Below are 20,579 nucleotides of genomic sequence, written 5' to 3' on the forward strand. Positions count from 1 at the left end.
TTCACAAAAACATCCGTCGATCACTACCCTTTGCTTCCTGTCTCTGAGCCAATTCTGGATCCAACCTGCCACATTCCCCAGTATCACATGGGCTTTCATTTTACTGACCAGTCTGCCATGTGGGACCTTGTCAAAGGCCTTACTAAATTCCATGTAGACCACATCCACTGCACTACCCTCGTCAATCCTTCTTATTATTTCCTCAAAAAACTCAATTAAGTTAGTAAGACATGTCCTTCCTTTAACAAATCCATGATGACTATCCCTGATTAATCTGTGCCTTTTTAAGTGGCAGTTTATCCTGTCCCTCAGAATTGATTCAAACAATTTACCCACCACCGAGGTCAGACTGACCGGCCTATAATTATTTGGCCTATCCCTTGCACCCTTTTTAAACAATGGTACAACATTTGCAGACCTCCAACCGTCTGGTACCTCTCCTGTATCTAGTGAGGATTTGAAGATGATCCTCAGCACATCCACTATATTCTCCCTGGCTTCCTTTAACAACCTGGGATGCAATCCATCTGGCCCTGGCAATTTATCCACTTTCAAGGATGTCAGACACTCTAGTACTTCCTCTCTCATTATGCTTATCGTATCTAATATTTCACACTCCTCTTTAACTACAATGCCTACATCAACCTTCTCCTTTGTGAAGACAGAGACAAAAAACTCATTAAGAACCCTGTCCACATCTTCTGCATCCATTTTCTTTCAATTTGATACCATCCTTAACTTTCTTAGTTAGTTACAGATGGTTCATGCTTCTTAGAGTCTTTCTCAATGGAATACATTTTTGTTGAGAATTATAAAATATATCACCTTAAATGTCTGCCACTGCTTTTTTGATATATATAAATGACTTGGATATTGGAATGCAGAGTAAAATTTCAAAATTTTCTGATGATGCCAAACTTGGAGGTGTGATACCAATTGACTGCAACAGGACATAGACAGGCTAGCAAAATGGGCAGACAAGTGGCAGATGGAATTTAATACAGAGAATTGTGAGGTGATACTTTTTGGCATAAGGGATAGGGAGAGGCAATATATACTTAATGGCACAGTTCTAAAGAGTATGCAGGTTCAAAGGGATTTGGGGGTTCATTGTATAGATATTCGAAGGTGGCAGGACATATTGAGAGTGTAGTTAACAAAGCATATGGGATCTTGGGCTTCATAAATAGAGGTATTGAGTACAAAAGCAGGGACGCTATACTGAACCTTTATAAAGCTCTGGTTAGGAGACAACTGGAGTATTGCATCCAGTTCTGGTCACCACACTTGAGGGTCCTTAAGAGGGTGCACAGGAGATTTACCAGGGATGAGGGAATTTAGCTACAAGGTTAGGTTGGAGAAGCTGGGGTTGTTCTCTTTGGAGCAAAGAGGTTGAGGGAAGATCTGATAGAGGTGTACAAAATTATGACAGGTTTAGATAAGATAGACAAAGAAAAACTGTTCTCATTAGCTGATAGTACTAGGACTAGGGGATGCAGATTTAAGGTTTTGGGCAAGAGATCCGGTGGGGGTGGTTCTGTGAGGAAGAACTTTTTGATGTAGCGAGTAGTATTGACTTGGAACTTGCTGCCTATGATTGTGGTGGAAATGGAGATGATGAATAATTTCAAAAGGAAATTGATTAAGCACTTGAGGGAAATAAACTTTCAGGGCTACAGGGATAGAGAGGGAAATAGGCCGGATTGGATTGCTCTACAGAGAGCAATGGATGTAATGGTCCGAATGGCCTCCTTCTGTGCTGTAATGACTCTATGAGCTAAATTCTACCAGCCCTCTGAGGACAGGTTGGGAGGTGGGAAGCCTCGGAAAATGGCAGCAGGAAGTGCCTGGAAGGGAACCTGATGTCTTCCCGCTGCCAAAGAATATCCTGAATGGTGGGAATGGCAGCGGCATGCCTGCCTGCAAACTGAAGGCGGTTGGCTAATTAAACCAATGAGTAGGCCACTTTCTACCCCTGCTGGTATTTTACTGCCTTCGAGACAGGCCCCTACCATGTGGGAAGACTGCCAGGTAAACCATTGCTGCCTCCCAGTGGATTCTGGGGTCGGGGAGGGGGACGGCGGGGGGAGGGTGCCTTAATTAATGGCTACTCCAGGACCCATGGAGGGCCCCCCGCATCTCTGACACCACTGCTGGAGGGTTCACCTGTTTGATCATCGGGGCCTGCTTGCCTGGCCCTGGTAGATTAAATAAAAAACTTATCTGGCCTTGGAGGGTGCCTCTTCTTCTTGAAGCCTCAGCAGCAGCCATCTATATTGATGGCACTGCCGAGTTGACGACCCTCTGATTTGGGCCGGCCGTTCTGAGAGGCGGGCTGTTGTCCTCAATTGGATGGAGGTGCGGCAGCGGCCTCTTAATTGGCCACCGGCGGTAAAATTCCAGCCTATGACATTATAACTCTGACTGTTGCTTCAGACCCAAGTTTCTCACCCTCAAACTGATATGAAATTCTACTGTTATAATCACTCTTCCTTAGAGGATCCTTTACTATGAGATCATTAATTAATCCTGTCTAATACACATTACCAGATTTAAAATAGCCTGTTCCCTGGTTGGTTCCACAATGTACTGTTCTAAGAAACTGTTCAGAATACATTCTATGAACTCGGCCTTAAGGATTCCTTTGCCAATTTGATTTGTCCAATCGATATGAAGATTTAAGTTACCCAAGATTATCACAGTACCTTTCTTACAAGCCCCCATTATTTCTTGATTTATACTCTGTCCTACAGTGTAGCTACTGTTAGCAGGCCTACGAAATTCACGTCTTCCTGTGATGAATGATCTTTGGTTGCCCTCGATAATGCATCAGCTGATGATTGAAACATCATATGTGTACCTGGGATGAAACCTTTGTATATATGGAAGCATTTTTGCTATTTCTTTTTCATGGCTTGTGGTCTGTCTCGATTACCACGCGCATTCCAATGATGTAGTCTGAAAATTTTTCACGCACCCGTGTGACAGCTTGAGCTTCTTTCTCGATAACTGCGTAGCGTGAATCTGTATCTGACAGTGCGCTTGACATATAGAATATAGGTCTACGGGAACCATCAGGTTGCTCCAGTAAAAGACCAGCGCCTAAGCTCTCTGAAGAGGCATCTGCTGCTGTCGTCGTAGGCCATGCAGGATTGTAGTGTGCCAACATGTCCGGAGAAATTCGCTTGTTCTTGGTGAGCATCCCAACACCACTCTTACTGTTTTCTTAGAGGTTGTCTCAGAGGGGCAGTTATTTGTGCGAAGTGAGGTAAAAACTTTGCTAGTTGATTTACCATTCTGAGAAATCTCTAGAGTTGCTGAACTGTTGTAGGGATAGGAAATTCCTCAATGGCCCTTGTTTTCTGAGGATCTGCCATTATTCCTTCTCCACTCACAATGTGGCCCAAGCAATGAATCAAAGTATTGGAAAATTCACACTTCTTGTTTAAAGTCAGGCCCGCTTCGTGAAGTTTCTGTAGGACCTCTCTGACTCTGTGCTCATGTTCCTCCACTGACTTTCCATGTAACAGAATATCATCCATATGGTGTATCACTCCTGTAAGCCCTTCTAGAATATTTGACATTGATCATTGAAAAATCTCTGGTGCGTAAGTTATTCTGAATGGTAACCTATTAGAACAAAACTGCTCAAAAGGTATTATGAATGTAGTCAGTAACCTTGAGGTCTCATCCAAGGGTACCTGCCAAAACCCACTAATGGCATGGAGTTTTGTAAACATGGTGTTCTGAGAGAGTTTTGATAAATTGTCATCCACCGTAGACATTGGGTGAATCTTGTGCTACTGCTTTGTTGAGCTGCATTAAGTCCATGCAAATTCACAGAGTACCATTTGGCTTCAGGACAGGAACCGTGACTGAACACCACTCAGTTGGTGAGGTTACTCTCCGTTACTGGAGAGGTAACGCCCATTCTTGTCATCTCCTCCAATTGTTCTTGGTTAATCAGGGGTGAGGTATTCTTCTCGATGTAAAAATACACACTGGTCTGGCCCCTTCCTTCAGAGTGATCCTGTAGTCCGTCTTTAGTTTACTGAGCCCTGTGAACAGCTTCGGGAATTCTGTTTGAAACCTTTATAATCAACTGCAGTTCCAAGCATGCATTCCTGTTCAGTAAATTCTTGATTGTGTAAGACATATAAGATCTCGGCTGAAGAGTTGTTTGGAGTTTGTCCTTTACTCGCAGTTGTGTCCTGCCTGGACCGTGAAACTTTATATTTTGTTAGTTGGCAGATAATGTCTCTTTACCCAAGGTCAGACAATACCGTGACGCTAGTCCCTGTGTCAAGCTTAAAATTCATGAGGTATCCGTTTACATAGATATCTGCTGTCGAGAAATCTTGGTCTGGATTACTGATTTCTCCCAAGATCTCACCTGGTTCTTTCTCTTGTGGATACTGCTGTACTTCACAGAATCACAGAATTGTTACAGCGCAGAAGGAGGCCATTCGGCCCATCATGTCTGCACCGGCTCTTCGAATGAGCAATTCACTTAGTGCTACTGCCCCGCCTTCTCCCTGTAACCCTGCACCATCTTCCTTTTCATACAACAGTCTAATTCCCTTTTGAATACTTCCATTGAACCTGCTTCCACCACACTGTCAGGCAGTGCATTCCAGAACTTAACCAGTCGCTATGTGACCAATTACTTTAAATCTGTGCCCTCTCGCTCTTGATCCTTTCATGAGTGGGAACAGATTCTCTCTATCTACTCTGTCCAGACCCCTCATGATTTTGAATATCTCTATCAAATCTCCTGTCAACCTTCTCTTCTCCAAGGAAAACTGTCCCAACTTCCAAAATCTGTCTTCATAAAAGAAGTTCCCAATCCCTGGAACCATTTTCGTGAATCTTTTCTGCATTCTCTCTAACACTTCACGTCCTTCCTAAAGTGCGGTGCCCAGAATTGGACGCAATACTCCAGCTGAGGCTGAATTAGTGTCTTATACAAGTTCAACATAACCTCCTTGCTCTTCCACTCTATGCTCCTATTATGATTCATATTAAAATTCATTACTTGATTCACTGCTGTCTGCTTCAAAGTCTTCTGCTTTGTACATTTAAATGAAGACATTTTGCTGTGGCACATCTTCCCATAGTGTCCAGTTTTTCCACACAAAACATTCAGCTTTACTTGCTGGACACTGCTCTCGTCTGTGGCTCCACAATGCTGGCAAGGTTTTCCTATTTCATGCCCCTTCTCATTGTATGCTTTTCTGTTCCTCAAAGTGTTTCCCTGGCTTTGGTTTAACCAGCTGGATGGCCTTGGACTCTTCCTCATCCATGGCTTGTCTTTAGCTCGTAGGATGTCCTTATGTAAACTTCAGCCTGTCTTACCACTTGAATGGCCTTTTCCAGTGTAAGGTTGTCCTTGGATTGCAACGGGTCTGACAAGGATTCATCTGCTACGCTGACGACTATCCTGTCTGATTAGTTCTGCCTTTAAATCGCCATATTCGTAACCTTCTGCCAGTCTATAAAGGTAATTAATACAGGAGTCTAGATTTGCCAATCATCTGCGCCCGCTTATTAAATTTGGCTCTTCCAAGATTTTATTGGTACGGAGATTAAAATATTTATCAAAGGCTTGGAGTACCACTTCGAATTTATCGGTAGCCTTGTTGATCCGTTATTGGACAATTACGTCCTCCACTATCGCTCCGACTGAATACAGGAGGGTGTTCACTTGCTCCGCTTCAGAAATGGTATGGAGTTGAGAAGCAATTCTGAACCTTAAGAACCTTTTTCTCTATACTAGCCAATTTTGGACCTGATTGGGACTTCTTGATTCTGGAAACTCTCAGGCATTCTCAATTTTGGATCCATATTGCTTCCTTTTGTTTGCTAGGGTATTCCCCTTTAATTTAAAAATGTTCAGACCTTGTCTTGAGGTGTTCGCGTTCTGCTTGGGGTTTTCCCATGCTCCCCAACCTTTCCTGCGCTTTCCGACAATTACCCCACTTTTTCTCTTCTGCGAGGCTGCGTAATGGCTGCCTAGTCGCCAATTCGACTGAGATCACATTCTGTACCAGATGTTTTTTTTCCAGTGCGCCGTTTAAATAAATGGCCAGTTTCACTGTCTAACCGATCCTTGATCGTCACCTGGCCTGAAGCACTGGATGTGCTGGAAGTACCGACGCAGAGCCCCAAGCTGCTGTGGTGTGGACTGAGAGGCTGCAGAGCTCTTCACAGCCTCTTTTGCTGGTAATTAGTTTTCTTACTGTGCCAAGCCAGTACTTATCTTTAAATTTCTCTGTTGTTCCCCTGGTATTTCTTGCAAAGGTAAAGAGATCTTCAAATTCTCCTGGTCGTTTTCACCGCTGCCACCATAATGCATTGTTGGGTTTGTATTAGTAGGTATTCCAGAGAAAGTCGTAGACTCCAGTAAAGGTTAACTAACAACTCTATTATTTACAGTTACGATATACACTCTCCGCAAGCCACCCAATCTAGCATCCTTCATGTTGCCATACCTTCTTCTTCTCAAGCCTATCTCATGTGACTGTTACATCAGCGCTCATAGTGGGAGGGGTCTCTCTCACTGTCTTCGCTATTAACCCTTTACATCCTTATACTACACAGACCTCTCATGATTTTGAACACTTCTATCAAATCTCCTCTCAACCTTCTCTTCTCTAAGGAGAACAACCCCGACTTCTCCAATCTATCTACATAACTGAAGTCCCTTATCCCTGGAACCATTTTCATAAATCTTTTCTGCACCCTCTAAAGTCTCTTCTGAAATGCGATGCCCAGAATTGGATACAATACTCCAGTTGAGGCTGAACCGGTATTTTATAAAGGTACATCATAACTTCCTTGCTTTTGTACTCTATGCCTTTGTTTATAAAGCCCGAGATCCCATATGCCTTGTTAACCACTTTCTGAACCTGCCCTGCCACCTTCAACATTCGTGCTCAGGTCTCTCTCTGTTCCCCTTTAGAATTGTATCCTTTATTTTATATTGCCTCTCCTCATTCTTCCTACCAAAATGTATCACTTCACACTTCTCTGGGTTAAATTTAATCTGCCATGTGTCCACCCACTCTACCAGCCTTTTTGAAGTCTATCACAGTTCACAGTACGTCCAAGCTATGCGTCATCTGTAAATTTTGAATTTGTGCTCTGTACACCCAAGTCTAGGTCATTAATCTATATCAAGAATTGCAGTGGTCCCCTAACTGACCCCTGGGGAACCCCACAATGTGCCTTCCTCCAGTCCAAAAACAACCAATCACCACTACTCTTTGCTTCCTGTCACTCAGCCAACTTCGTATCTATGCTGCTACTGTCCCTTTTATTCCATCATTTTCACATGTTGATGTTGTGCTACAAAATAACTCACTGCTGTTCAGGCTCCTCTCCATCTCGAAAAAACAAATGTTTTCCAAATTGTTCATTGTGAAAATGTGGCCCTTTAATAATGATCAGCTTGTTTGCTGGCACATCCAAGTCACTCTCGTCAATTCTTGGATGTGCCTTTGGAAGGGCTGTCATTTTTCCTGCTAATGCATACTATTTTTATGGTGTGAATTCAACTGCTGGCAATTAAGTCCCACCATGTCTTTCCCATGAGGCAGAAGCAAGTTTGTAGCTAGTCTGTAAAATTCAATATTAAATTTGGAGTGTGACAGGTGACAAGAAGTATTTAAATATTAAAATGAAGCTGCACTTGCTGGTAGTGCAGATTCATTATTGATCCCAAGTTTAACAGACAAAAAAATGGAACACCCTATCCTCACTGCAAGAAGTCTGACGTAATAATCTGAGCTCACTTGCTGTTCAACAGCATAAGGCCTCACAAAATTTACATTTATGAGCCAGGGAAAAAGGTAATGAACAGGGCCACTGATATATTGTGAATATGAATAATTAAATCAAATTCCAATTTTTACAAAATGAGATTCTTAGGTTTTTAACAGGTACCTTGCAGATTGCATTCTGCCCATTTTTGTGAAAATGCACAAATAAGTGGCCTTGACGATGAGGAAAGCCGATGAAGACCCATTGCCATGGGCACGAAGATGTCTGACATTTACTCTACTGCTGCTAATATGATGGGTGAGTTTCAGTATCATAGCAATTGGAGGGAACAATTTTGAAGAGGCTGTGTTGAGAGAGCTTGGTAATGTAAGACAGTCTAACCAGTATAACTGGACTCAATTTTAAATATTCATCTCAATGTGTGACTCCAGATTATTTCCCTATTATTGTGGTTGCTTCCAATATTGTGCATAGTACTGATCTGCTGAACAAACTGTAGTCTGGACTGTGTTGACCAATAACCAGCTTTGCTGCTACTTAATCAGCTACTTTTGTTTTTTCCCACTGGGCCCCAGCATTTGGTTTCTACTTGGTAACACAAAAGGGAGTTCTGCCTGAGCTGAGAGTATTAGGCTGATGGCCACAAGGCCAACAAAAATAAACAAAGAAAAAACCTTAACATGAGGCAAGGGCAAGTAAGATATAAAAAGCTCATTCATTCCTGCTGGTGATATCACTCTGGCAGTGTGGCCCAGATTAAAGATGGCCATTAATTTCAATGGGAATTAGAGTTGATACAAGACTTTGATTTAATGGCATTTACTGTTGTTAATTATTGATGTGTAGAATTCAGAAATGCCTGGTAAAATCAGTCAGAACTGCTCTAGACAAAAGACATGCACCTCCCCTCCAATAGTAATGATGTGAATGAAGTCATTTTCAGTTTGTTGTTATATTGATCTAATGAAGGACAGTTTGATAGATTAGTGTTAGTCTAATCCTATGGACAGAGCTAAATTCACAGAATACTGTAAATACTTAGAGATCATAACTAAGAACCACTTCAATCAAAAAGTATTTGAAACCACTTTTCTAAGGATGGAGAAGAGCCATTTATCATTTTTGCTTTGATGACATGATGTGATGAGTGACACAACAATACAGTTCAATGCAATTTACATAATTATGTTGTGTTTATATAAGCAAGTGAAAATGTTTGCTGAATGTTTTTTCACAAAGATGGTACCCTTCCACAAGTTTGAATAAGAAAATGATGTTCAAGCTGTCTTAAATTTACTCAATTATTTGAGGACAAGATTTAGAATTGATTAAAGATTTATCAATAGATCCTAGAATCAATAAGCGATAGTTAGAAATAGTATTTGATGAATAGTTAGCATCTATGTCTCAAGTATTTGTTGACACCTTATCAATGCAAGCAGACATTACTTTAGATTATATGTTGACTTTCTCACTTTTTCGAGGCAGAAGATTTTGTGAGGCACTAACTTCTCACAGTTTAGCGGAGCGGTGACAAATGGGCCCCAATATTTACAGGGAGGTCAGAAAGGTGCAGGTGAGGCCAAAAATGGCCGAAGAACCTGGCAAGGTTAGGGACATGGAGGCCCTAGCCATGTTAATGGCAGGATTCATTAACATCTTACAGCTCTGCTTCCTGCCCAGCAGCTGACCAAATGGATAGCGTGGCAGGCGGGCGTGAAGGAAGTCACAGCCGGGGACTGCTGGGGATCCTTGGGGATGATCCCAGGCTATCGGGAGTTGGGGTGTGTGGTTGGGGTTGGGTTGAGAGGGCAAGGTTGGAAATTGTGAGAGGGCCTGCGAAGGGGAGGCTGGCAATTTGGAGGAGGAGGTCAAAGAATTCCATGGGAAGCCTGGGAGGAAGGACTCCTGCTTCTCCTTGCCCACAAGTAGTGCTGAAACAGCCACTTACCTTGGGGTGGGAGGGCTGCAGTCCCTGCCTCCATCTGACTGCCGAGTTTCCCGAAGCCTATGAAACTCGTGCAGCAGCAGTCAACTTCATATCGACCTCCCAATTGCACAGTAAGAACTGGATTTAAATATGTTAATAAGCATTTCACCTTTCCATGCTCCCATACCATGATGTTTGCAGCAAACAATATTGTAACTGCTCACAATACATAGGTATTCGCAAACTCATATAAGTACATTGGTACTCTGACAGATTGTGTTAAAGAATGAAGAATACAGGTTCACTCAAGTGTTTCTCCACACAATGAAATTCTATGACTGACTATATCACTATGGAAAGGTTTCACTGAACAGAGTCCAGGCTCCTTCAAAACATAAGGTTTGCCTGTCTTCTGGCCATCACTGTGTGTGAAGCAGAATTGCTCAGTGTTTGTTTTCATTACACAGAAAACCCACTTCTTTTCTTCATCAAGATCATGTCTGGGCATTATGATATGCTTTGTCAAGTAACATTGCCTGGTAACATCCAGAGCTACTTATATTGTGAGTGTGTGTCTCTGTGCGTGTGTCTCTGGAGGGTGCGCGGGGTTGCAAATTCAGCCTCCGCTTTGGATTACTTCAATAGTCTCACAGTCCCAGTGCAGAATATTGTTCAACTCCCTGTGGATGCAGACATGGGACAATTAAATAATAACAAATGCCATGGGGAGATTATAAGGCATTAATCCAATTGAGGGATTCAGAAGATATTAAAAACCATGAGCTGGATTTGATTGTAAAGACGCACTGGGAGTGGGGTGGTGGTGGGGTGTCCAACAGAGCATGGTATACCTGGAAGTATGTTAAACGCGTCTGTCAGTGGCTTTTTAATGCAGCCACTTCATTACCATTTTATTTCCGGATTTCCCGCCCAATCTGCAGCAACAGGCTCCTTGACGACCTGCAGGATGCGATCCCAACTCTGGTATTAAAGGGACACTCCAAACCTCCAAAATTTGTTTTATTCATTCATGGGACGTGGGCATTACTGGCAAGGCCAGCAATTATTGCCCATTCCTAATTGCCTTTGAGAAGATGGTGGTGCACTACCTTCTCGAACTGCTGCAGTCCATGTGGTTAAGTACATCCACAGTGCTGTTAAGGAGCAAGTTCCAGGATTTTGACCCAGCGACAGTGAAGGACGGTGATATAGTTCCAGGTCAGGATGTTGTGTGACTTGGAGGGGAACTTGCGGGTGGCGGTGGTGTTCCTGTGCACCTGTTGCCCTTGTTCTTCTAGGTGGTAGAGGTCATGAGTTTAGAAGGTGCTGTCAAAGGAGCTTTGGCAAGTTGCTGCAGTGCATCTTGTGGTTTGTACACACTGCTGCCACTATGCCTCGGTGGTGGAGGGAGTGAATGTTTAAGGTTGTGGATAGTGTGCCGATCAAAAGTGGGCTGCTTTGTCCTGTATAATATTGAGCTTCTTGAGTGTTGTTGGAGCCACACTCATCAGGCCAGTGGAGAATATTTCATCATACTCCTGACTTGTGCCTTGTAGATGGTGGACAGGCTTTGTGGAGTCAGGTGATGAGTTACTTCTCTCAGAACTCCCAGTCTGAACTGCTTTTGTAGCCACAGTATTTACATGGCTGATCCAGTTAAGTTTCTGGTCAATGGTGGGGACGTTGATGGTGGGGAGGATTCAGCAATGGTAATGCCGTTGAACATCAAGGGGAGATGGTTAGATTCGCTCTTGTTGGAAATGATCATTGTCTGGCACGTGTGTGCTGTGAATGTTACCTGCCACTTATCAGCCCAAGTCTGAATGTTGTCCAGGTCTTGCTGCTTGCAGACACTGGACTATTTCAGTATCTGAGGAGTCGCGAATGGTGCTGCACATTGTGCAATCATCAGTGAACATCCCCACTTCTGACCTTATGATGGAGGGAAGGTCATTGATGAACCAGCTGAAGATGGTTGGGCCTAGGACACTACCCTGAAGAACCCCTGCAGCGATTCCTGTGGCTAAGATGACTGGCCTTCAATAACCACAACCATCTTCCTTTGTGCTTGGTATGATGCCAACCAGTGGGGAGGAGTTTTCCCCTGATTCCCATTGGCTTCAATTCTTCTAGGGCTCCTTGATATCAGATTTGGTGAAATGATGCCTTGATGCCAAGGCCAGTCACTCTCACCTCACCTTTGGAATTCAGCTCACTTGTCCATGTCTGGAGCAGGACTGTAATCTGGTCTGGCGCCAAGTGGTTGGGCATTGGTGAGCAGGTTATTGCTGCGTAAGTGCTGCTTGATGGCACTGCAGACGACAGCTTCCATTACTTTGCCGATGATTGAGAGTAGACTGATGGGGCGGTAATTGGCTGGATTGGATTTGTCCTGCTTTCTGTGGACAGGATGTACCTGGCACATTGTCGGATAGAAGCTAGTGTTCTAACTATACTGGAACAGCTTGGCTAGGGACCATTCACTCTTATCTTTATGCAATGTCATACCTCTCCCTCACCCTGAATGAACACTCTCCATTCATTGGAAGAACACAAGCCATTACTCTCAGTCATAGGTCTTTCCTTTCCCTCCTTGCAGGACAGCGGAGCACAGAACACCAGGGAGTGGGCCTCCAGCCGTCTTGCAATTAACAGCTGCAGAGGAGAAGACCCTGGAGATAAACGGAGTCTCGGTGTACCTGGCCACTGGAGATGGGAGATGGGGCCTCCCAGCTACCTGATGACAGAATAAAGTATCAGACTGCACATAGCATACAATACTCAAGTCATATTGACTTGATGCCAATAGTGAGTGAAATATGATCATGCTAATAATAATTTCCAGTCTTCTTACCTAGACAGTACTCATTCATATCTTTTATGTCCCTCAGGGCCTTCACGTGTGTATGCAGAAGTTGGTCGAGGTCGCCAACAGCAGCTCTTCAGAGCAGCTCAAGCCTTAGTATACACTATCACAGACTCATGGAGACCATGCACCAATTCAGATACTCAGATTTTGGTAGGACCAATAAGTGAGGTAGATGGGTTTTCACCTGGTGGCTCACACTTTACAAGTGAGCAAGAGCAGATGGTGGTGACAGGGACACCAGTGGAAGGTCCGTATCTGAGGGCACATCCTCTCCAAGTTCTACTCAGCTCACAAATGCTGTATCCTAGGGATCCTCTCCAAGTTCTACTCAGCTCACAAATGCTGTATCCTAGGGATCAGTGATAATTATTGAGCAGAGAATTTGGAATGTACAAACAGGGCTTTCAAGCGCACTGCCCATGATTGCAGAGATTGGAGGAGGCCGCCTTAAGCATGAGTAGGATGCAGTCGCAGGACATTGTGTTGATATCTTCTTCCATGGACAAAGTGGCCAAATACATGGAGCATCAAATGGGGCAATCTAATGTGCATGCAGGCCTTGAACAGGGGCTTGCAGGATCTGGATGCCACCTTAAATAGGATGAATGATATCCAAACTTTGGCCGCACAGCACCCCATAGATCTGCCACAAAGTGTTCTCCTGCACAATGGTAGCAGTGAAGTCCAGCTGGATCATGAAAGAGATGATGGCAAAAAGAGACATGGAATTGGGACTCAGCAAAGCACTCCTACCTCTCACCTTTTGCAGCCTCCTCAGTCAGTACCTGACATGCTGCCTTGTGTCCCAATGGCTAAGTCTGCCCCTGCACAGATACAGTTGGAACAGTCTTTGGAGGGGACACCCAAAGAACGTCAGCCAAGAGCATCTCAATAATCACAACAGGGATGGGAGCAGTCTGCCTCTACCTCTGCTCAAGCCACAGAGGTTGTGCCATGTAGAGATATTATGAAGATATGTAGTTGCACAAGGGTATGCAGGTGGGTGTCTTACACATTGTTCTATTAGCTTTCTTTTCCTCATTTGGTTGTTTGGCCTATGGCGAAGATCATATCCACTGTAGATCTGCCGGCATGGAAATCGCATTGCGCTTCCGGGTACACTCGGTCTGCAAGGAAATGGAGTCTTTTAAGTATGACCCTAGCAAAGGCCTTCCCTGTGACTCCAAGGATTGAGACGCCCTTGTAGTTTTTGCAGTTTTCTCTGTCGCCTTTGTTTTTGTGTAGTGTGATGATTTTGGCATCACACATCTCCTGTGGAGCTTCCTCATTTGAAGCACAGAAATATTATTGTTTTGTGCCACTTTCTCATCTTGCCCATTCTTGGTTGTGGAGGCTCAGTCGTTGAGTATGTTCAAGATTGAGATCAATATATTTCTACATATTAAAAACATCAAGGGATATGGGGATAGTGCAGGAAAATGGTCTTGAAGTAGAAGATCAGCCATGATTTCACTGAATGGCAGAGAGGGCTCGAAGGGCTAAATGGCTTACTCCTGCTCCTATTTCTTATTTTCTTATGATTGCTGTTTGGCAAGTGGTCTTTTCAGTTGTTTAATGATGAATGGAAAGACCTGAATTGATGGTGACTAATGGAGGAATGTGGAAGGGATGCTTTGTAGTTTGAAGGACTGCTTGGTGTCAGTGGCATTGGGGAGTGGGGAGAAAAGTTGCTTTTGCATGAGGTTGTGAGATGGGTGTATTGGTGAAACCTAAGTGAATCTTGCAATGATCAAGGCATTTGAGGCAGCAATGTGTTCTGCTGGTGGTGTATTTCCCTCATCACCTTTCACCTCAGAAGGCTCTGAAGAGGCTCTGCATTCTATGTCTAGGTCCTTCTGCAACTCCAAACCTTGCTACTGGGCAATTTTATGCAGAGAGCAGCACACCACGATGACTCTGCAGAGCCTGGCTGGTGTGTACTGAAAGACAGATCTAATATCGATTGGGATAATGGTGGAGTAAAGGTTAAGGAGGGAGAGGAATTTCTGAAATGTGTTCAGGAGGACTTCCTTGATCAGCCCAACTAGAAAGGAGGCATTGCTGGATCTGGTGCTAGGAAATGAGGTGGGCCAAGTGGACCAAATGTCTGTCGGGGAGCACTTGGATATGACTGATCATTGTATCATAAGGTTTAAACCAGTAATGCAGAAAAGAAAGGAACAAAATAAGGTAGAACGTCTAGATTGGAGGAAGGAGAATTTCAGCACAATGAGAAGAGATCTAGCCAGGGTAAAATGGAACCAAAGACTGACAGGAAAAGCTATATCGTAAGAATGGGTTATCTTTAAGGAAGAGATGCTTCAGGTACAGGCTAGGTACATTCCAGCAAGGGCGAAAGGTAAGGGAACCAAAAACAGGGCTCCATGGGTGACGAGGGAGATAGAGATTGCGATAAAACAAAAAGAGGGTGTATGATGCATTTCAGGTGAATTCTTCAAATGAGAATAAGGCTCTATATGATAAGTTGAGAGGGGAGTCGAAGAGGAAAATAAGATTGGCAAAGAGAGAACATGAGAATAGAATGGCTGTCAACATAAAAGGGAACCTAAAAATCTTCTACTGGCATGTAAATAGTAAGCGGGTAGTTAGAGGTGGAGTGGGACCTATTAGGGACAAAGAGGGTAATATATGCTTAGATTCTCAGGGCAATGCTAGAATACTTAATGAGTTCTCTGTAATTGGTGTTTACTAAGGAAGAGGAATCTGGCAAAATATCGGTAGAAACGGAGAGAGTTGAGGCAATGGATAGGGTAAAAATTGAGAGGGAGGAGGTACTGGAAAGGCTGGCTATGCTTAGGGTAGATAAGTCACCTGGTCTGGGTGGCTTGCAACCAGGTTGCTAAAGGAAGTGGGGGTGGAGATAGCAGAAGGACTTGCCATAATCTTCCAATCTTCCCTCGATACAGGGAAGGTGCCAGAGGATTGGAGAGTGGCAAATGTGATGCCCTTATTCAAGAAAGAGTGTAACGAAAGTCCGAGCAACTACAGGCCAGTTTAACATCAGTAGTGGGTAAGGTTTTAGAAACAATAATCAACAGACACTTGGAGAAGTTCAAGTTAATTATGGAGAGCCAGCACGGATTTGTAAAAGGGAGATGATGCTTGACTAATCTAATTGAACTTTTTGATGAAGTAACAGAAAGTTGATGAAGGGAATGCAGTGGATGTTGTTTATATGGATTTTAAGAAAGTGTTTGATATGGTACTGCATAAAAGGCTGGTTAATAAAATTGAGGCTCATGGAATAGGAAGGTCAGTGTCCAATTAAATAAAAACAATTGGCTTAAGGACAGAAAACAGCGTATTGTCGTAAATGTGTTTTTCAGACTGGAGGATGGTAGACAGCGATGTTCCCCAAGGGGCAGTGCTGGGACCACTGTTTTCGTTTGCTATATATAAATGGCTTGGATCTTGGTATACAGACTAGAATTTCAAAATTTGTCGATGACACCAAACTTAGAGGTGTGACAAACTGAGGATATGAATCGCCTGCAACAGGACATTGATAGGCCAGCAGAATGGGCAGAGAGGTGGCAGATGGAATTGAATACTGACAAGTGTGAGGTGATGAATTTGGCAGAAGAAATAGGGAGAGGCAATATATACTTAATGGAACAGTTTTAAAGAGTGTGCAGGAACAGAGGGACCTGGGGGTGCATGTGCATCCATCTTTGAAAGTGGCAAGACATATTGAGAGAATATCTAGTAAAGCATATAGGATCTTGTGTTTCGTAAATAAGACGCATTGAGTTCAAAAGCAGGGAGGTTGAACCTTTATAAAGCTCTGGTTAGGCCACAACTGGTGTATTGCATCCAGCTCTGGTCACCATACCTTAGGAAGAATATGAGGATCCTTGAGAAGGTGCAGAGGAGAATTACCAGAATGATTCCTGGGATGGGGGAAAGGAAATTGGATGGGTACTTGAAGAAAATAAACTTGCAGGGCTACGGGGATCGAGCGGGGGAGTGGAACTGACTAGATTGCTCCGTGGAGAGCCGGCATGGACTCCTTCTGTGCCAGCCATCTGAAGCACCCCTTCAGCATGCTGATGGCTTGTTCGATGACATATCTGCTGGTCATATGGCATTCATTTTAGTGCTCCTAGCCCTCATTCCTCAGTTTTCTAACAGGGGATATGAGCTACATTCTAAGTAGGTTACCCTCGTCTCCGAGCAACCAGCAACTCTACTTCCAGGACTGCTGCAGAACCAAAGCATCATGACAGCAGCTTGGGAATCTTGCACATACATGCATAAAGATCTTTTTGTGGTTGCACACCTGCTGCACATTGATGGAGTGGAAGCCCATGTGGTTGACAAACACCTATGCGTGCCTTAATTGCCACATGTGTGCAGTCAATGACCGCCTGCATCTGTGGGAAACCAACAAACCCGAGCACTCATTCATTCTGACTGACGTCATTGCAGGTAAATTTAACATAATTGCTAGCCCTAAGAAACAAACCATCAGTCACTTGTCTTGTGCATTTTATGCTGTCAGCTGTGAGATCCTGCAATGCCCTGGAAGAATCCAGGTACAAAAAAGTTGAGGGTGGTGGTGACTTTGGTAGCCACTGGTAAAACTGGCAGTAGGTCTTGTTCCAGCAGGCTGAAAACACCTGCCATCACCTGACCCGAGACACTGAACCTTTTAGACACTGGTGTTCAGACATGCTGAGGAAGCTCATCCTCTGCCTGTAGACCCTGTGTGCTGGGTATGGCCTGCCACCTGCACCTCTCTGCTGCTGCCATCTCTGCTGCTTTGTTTTCTGCTGTGGTGCCACAGGTCTGTGATCAGTAGGCTTCTGCTGGTGCTGTCGCTGGTCATCTTGGTCCTCATCTTAGGCCCATCCTAAGGCAGTGCCAATCTTCATCTGATAAACCTTCAAAATTCAGATCAAACCTCTACACCTCCAAAGTGTTGAAGAAACCTCAAAAGTATGCAAAGTAACCTCTCAGCAAAAGTACTGTGAGTGAAACCTTACTCACAAGGAGGTAAGAAAACAGTGTTGAGTACTGAGTATTTACTGGTATATTTCCCTGACATTGCTTTAGCCCCCTCAATTGTCACTGTGTTCTTGCCTTGCTTTCACTGGCAAGTTCCAGGAAGCCCAGGAAACCCATGAACCCCCCATAGTTAAAATGAAAAATCTGTGTCAATATCACTCTAACTGAGCGATTAACATATGTTAATTGGCAACCCACTTCTCCTGAAGGGGTTATATGCATGTAGCCTAAAGCATTGCAGTGAAACTTGAAGCTGGCTTCTCGATGCATTATTTCACTGGTTTTTAACCACCACCCCCACCCACCCCCAACCCCCACCGCTCCCAAACACATGCATTCTTGCACTTTAAACTCCGGCCCCATAAGGACAAGAGGCTTACAAGAACATAAATAGGAATTGGAGTAGGCCATTTGGCTCGAGTTTGCTCCACTATTCAATAAGATCAGAGCTAATCTTCTACCTCAAGTCCATCTTACCATACTATCCCCATATTCCTTAATTCCCTTAGTACCTTATGTTGTGATCTGAACCCCTAGATTATATCAGTTTTATAATCACTCGCAGGTATGCATTATTCCATAGGGCAGATTTCACGAAGTGGTATTCTTGGTGTAGATTTTTGTGTGAGGTGTTGCATATCAGGAAGATAAGGGCAGAGGTCATGCTGGATTTTCATGTCTGAGTTCTTGATATGTACTCCCAGCATGTAAATCGTATGAACACCTCAATTAAATTACAACATTGAAATCATTCGCAGGCATCCATTATTATTCTACATGATAAACCCATTGAATTTGTTAATTGGGTTATTTCTTTAAAATCACTCTGATTTTTTAAATGCATATAACAAATGTTGGTTCTGTTCAGTTTTGGTGTGTTTCCATGCTGGCAGTAATCATCCACAGAGGTAGCAACCATCAGCATTTTTCACATTAGTAATTCCTCATATTATCCATTCCTAAATGATTAATATATTAGTTCAAAATTCTTATTTGACTTTTGCTATACTCATGATTGTCGACTGATGTCATGGATGTGAGAGAAGAGAGCTCAAATGCTGAATTGTACTTCAGATGACCTCTTAACAGCAGCTCACTTTGCTTTTGGAGCAAGTGAAGGATGATGGAAGTGGTGGGGTGAATCTCTGTACTTCAAACTGTAAACTCAAGTCTGATACTCATTCTCATTTTTACTTATAATTTACAATTAATCATCAGAAAATTCCATAGCCAGTGTTTACTGTAGGGTTTTTTAACCTTGCCTGCCAGGGGAAACTGCGCCCTTCCCGCAGGTTCTGTATTTAACATGCTCCTCTGGGTAGGCGGGAAGGATACTTGCCAGCAACCAGCAGGATCCTTTAAATGTGTAGTTCAGACTCTGATGACACCAACGGGGCCCAACTGCTATTTTAATCAGAGGCCTATGCAGTGAAGTAGGAGTGGTTTTCCCAAAGGAATAGAGGTGAGAAGAGGTCCTAAAAGATGTCATTTTACTATCCTTGTGGGGTCAGGTGAAGCAAGAGTGTTCATTTAGGTCTCATCCCACAATCTTGATCACAAGGCCCTTCCAAACCTTCTGCTTGCAACTTGCTTGAGCACTGGAGACCCTTCCTTCAGTCCTGGGCAAGGCTTCCTGTGGTCTAATAATGCAGCCTTGCCAGCCAGCCATCAGCCAATTCCCACTGGTTTGAGGTGAGACACTTACTGATTATATGCAGGTGAGACCGGAAGTTAAAATCTCCCAAGCCTCATGCTGCTGAGGTTGGGAGAGTTTACTCTCCACCTTGGCCCCCACCTGCCGAACTCCCATCCTGAGTTAAAATTGGGACCACATGTATTATTCCATGCAAGATTTTTTGAAGACACAGGCAGTTATTTTGGGCTGAGATGGAAAGCATTGGAACCCAAAAGTTTTGATTCAGCAGGTTTGTAATGTTTGTTTCTCTGCCCAGTTGGTGTGTTCCCCCTATAAAATACAGGAATCTCTGCAGATATGAGAGTATTGGACAGGCTGCCATCATCTGTGCTACTTTTCATCCTTGCAAACATTTTAACTCAGTCTTTATAATAAACGTTGGGGAGGTGGTGTGGGGAACCATCTGGCAAACATCAAAAAGGAGACAGAATTATCAAAAAGAGCAAACTTTTGTTTTTGAAGTGATTTTTAAAACTAACACAGCTGTGAGTATTTGTGATAATTCCTGAACACAAACGTTTCAGTAAACTGCAAAGCGGCATTTAGGATTGACTTAATGTGTCTTGAACCAGAAGACCCTTAAATGTATTTCAAAACATTTACTATGTCTATTAAAAATAAATAAAATGCATAAATAAATTATCTGTTCCAATGATGAGTGCAAGGATAAATTTAAATAGAAATTTTGGGGTCCAAGATGGATCCGCATTATACCGAGTTCCAAGTGAATGCGGACCGCGTTGTAACGGAGCCCCAGTGTATATTATCAGCGCTTAATTTTATTTCAAGTGCAAATAGTACCAATACGCAAACCCTGAATGTGAAAATCTTTGGGGTCAGTGTGTTGAATCAGGTCATTTTATCCTTAGCATCACTAAACAGCAAAATATTACAGAGCAAAGCTTAATAATTATGCATCTGTGCACAATCTATCTGATGGTGCTTTAATAGTACATTGGTTCCTAGGGCAAATTAATTAATGATCAAAGGCTAATTGTGGACCAGTTAGGAATGATAGCATGCAATTTTGTTAATTACTTGCAATACATACTCTGGGCTTGAATGCGATTAACTTCAAAATCATTTCAACTGTGAAGAGTCCGGTGAAGAGCATATTAAGAACATCCATGGCTTGACTAAAGGTCGGTGACTGGCCGTAGTGCTGCACAAAAAAGAAATAAAGAATTAGATAATCAATAGAAATGAAAAGTTCATTTTTTAAAAATGTATTTGACTTATTTTGGGATTCAAGGATTTAATTTCCACTAAGTGCT

At 43.3% G+C, this 20,579-nt stretch overlaps 1 protein-coding gene across 5 annotated transcripts in view; it reads right to left on the reverse strand.

Annotated features, from left to right (window-relative positions):
• The window catches only part of cacna1c (calcium channel, voltage-dependent, L type, alpha 1C subunit), a 1,113,964-nt gene that overhangs the window by 221,412 nt on the left and 871,973 nt on the right, over window positions 1-20,579 (reverse strand). For all 5 annotated transcript variants that reach the window (XM_068050762.1, XM_068050758.1, XM_068050759.1 and 2 more), the window contains one exon: window positions 20,357-20,467. In XM_068050762.1, coding sequence (XP_067906863.1) covers window positions 20,357-20,467 — 111 coding nt within the window. The remainder of the gene's footprint in view (window positions 1-20,356; window positions 20,468-20,579) is intronic.

Source organism: Heterodontus francisci, chromosome 18 (genome assembly GCF_036365525.1).
Source record: "Heterodontus francisci isolate sHetFra1 chromosome 18, sHetFra1.hap1, whole genome shotgun sequence".
NCBI lineage: Eukaryota > Metazoa > Chordata > Chondrichthyes > Heterodontiformes > Heterodontidae > Heterodontus > Heterodontus francisci.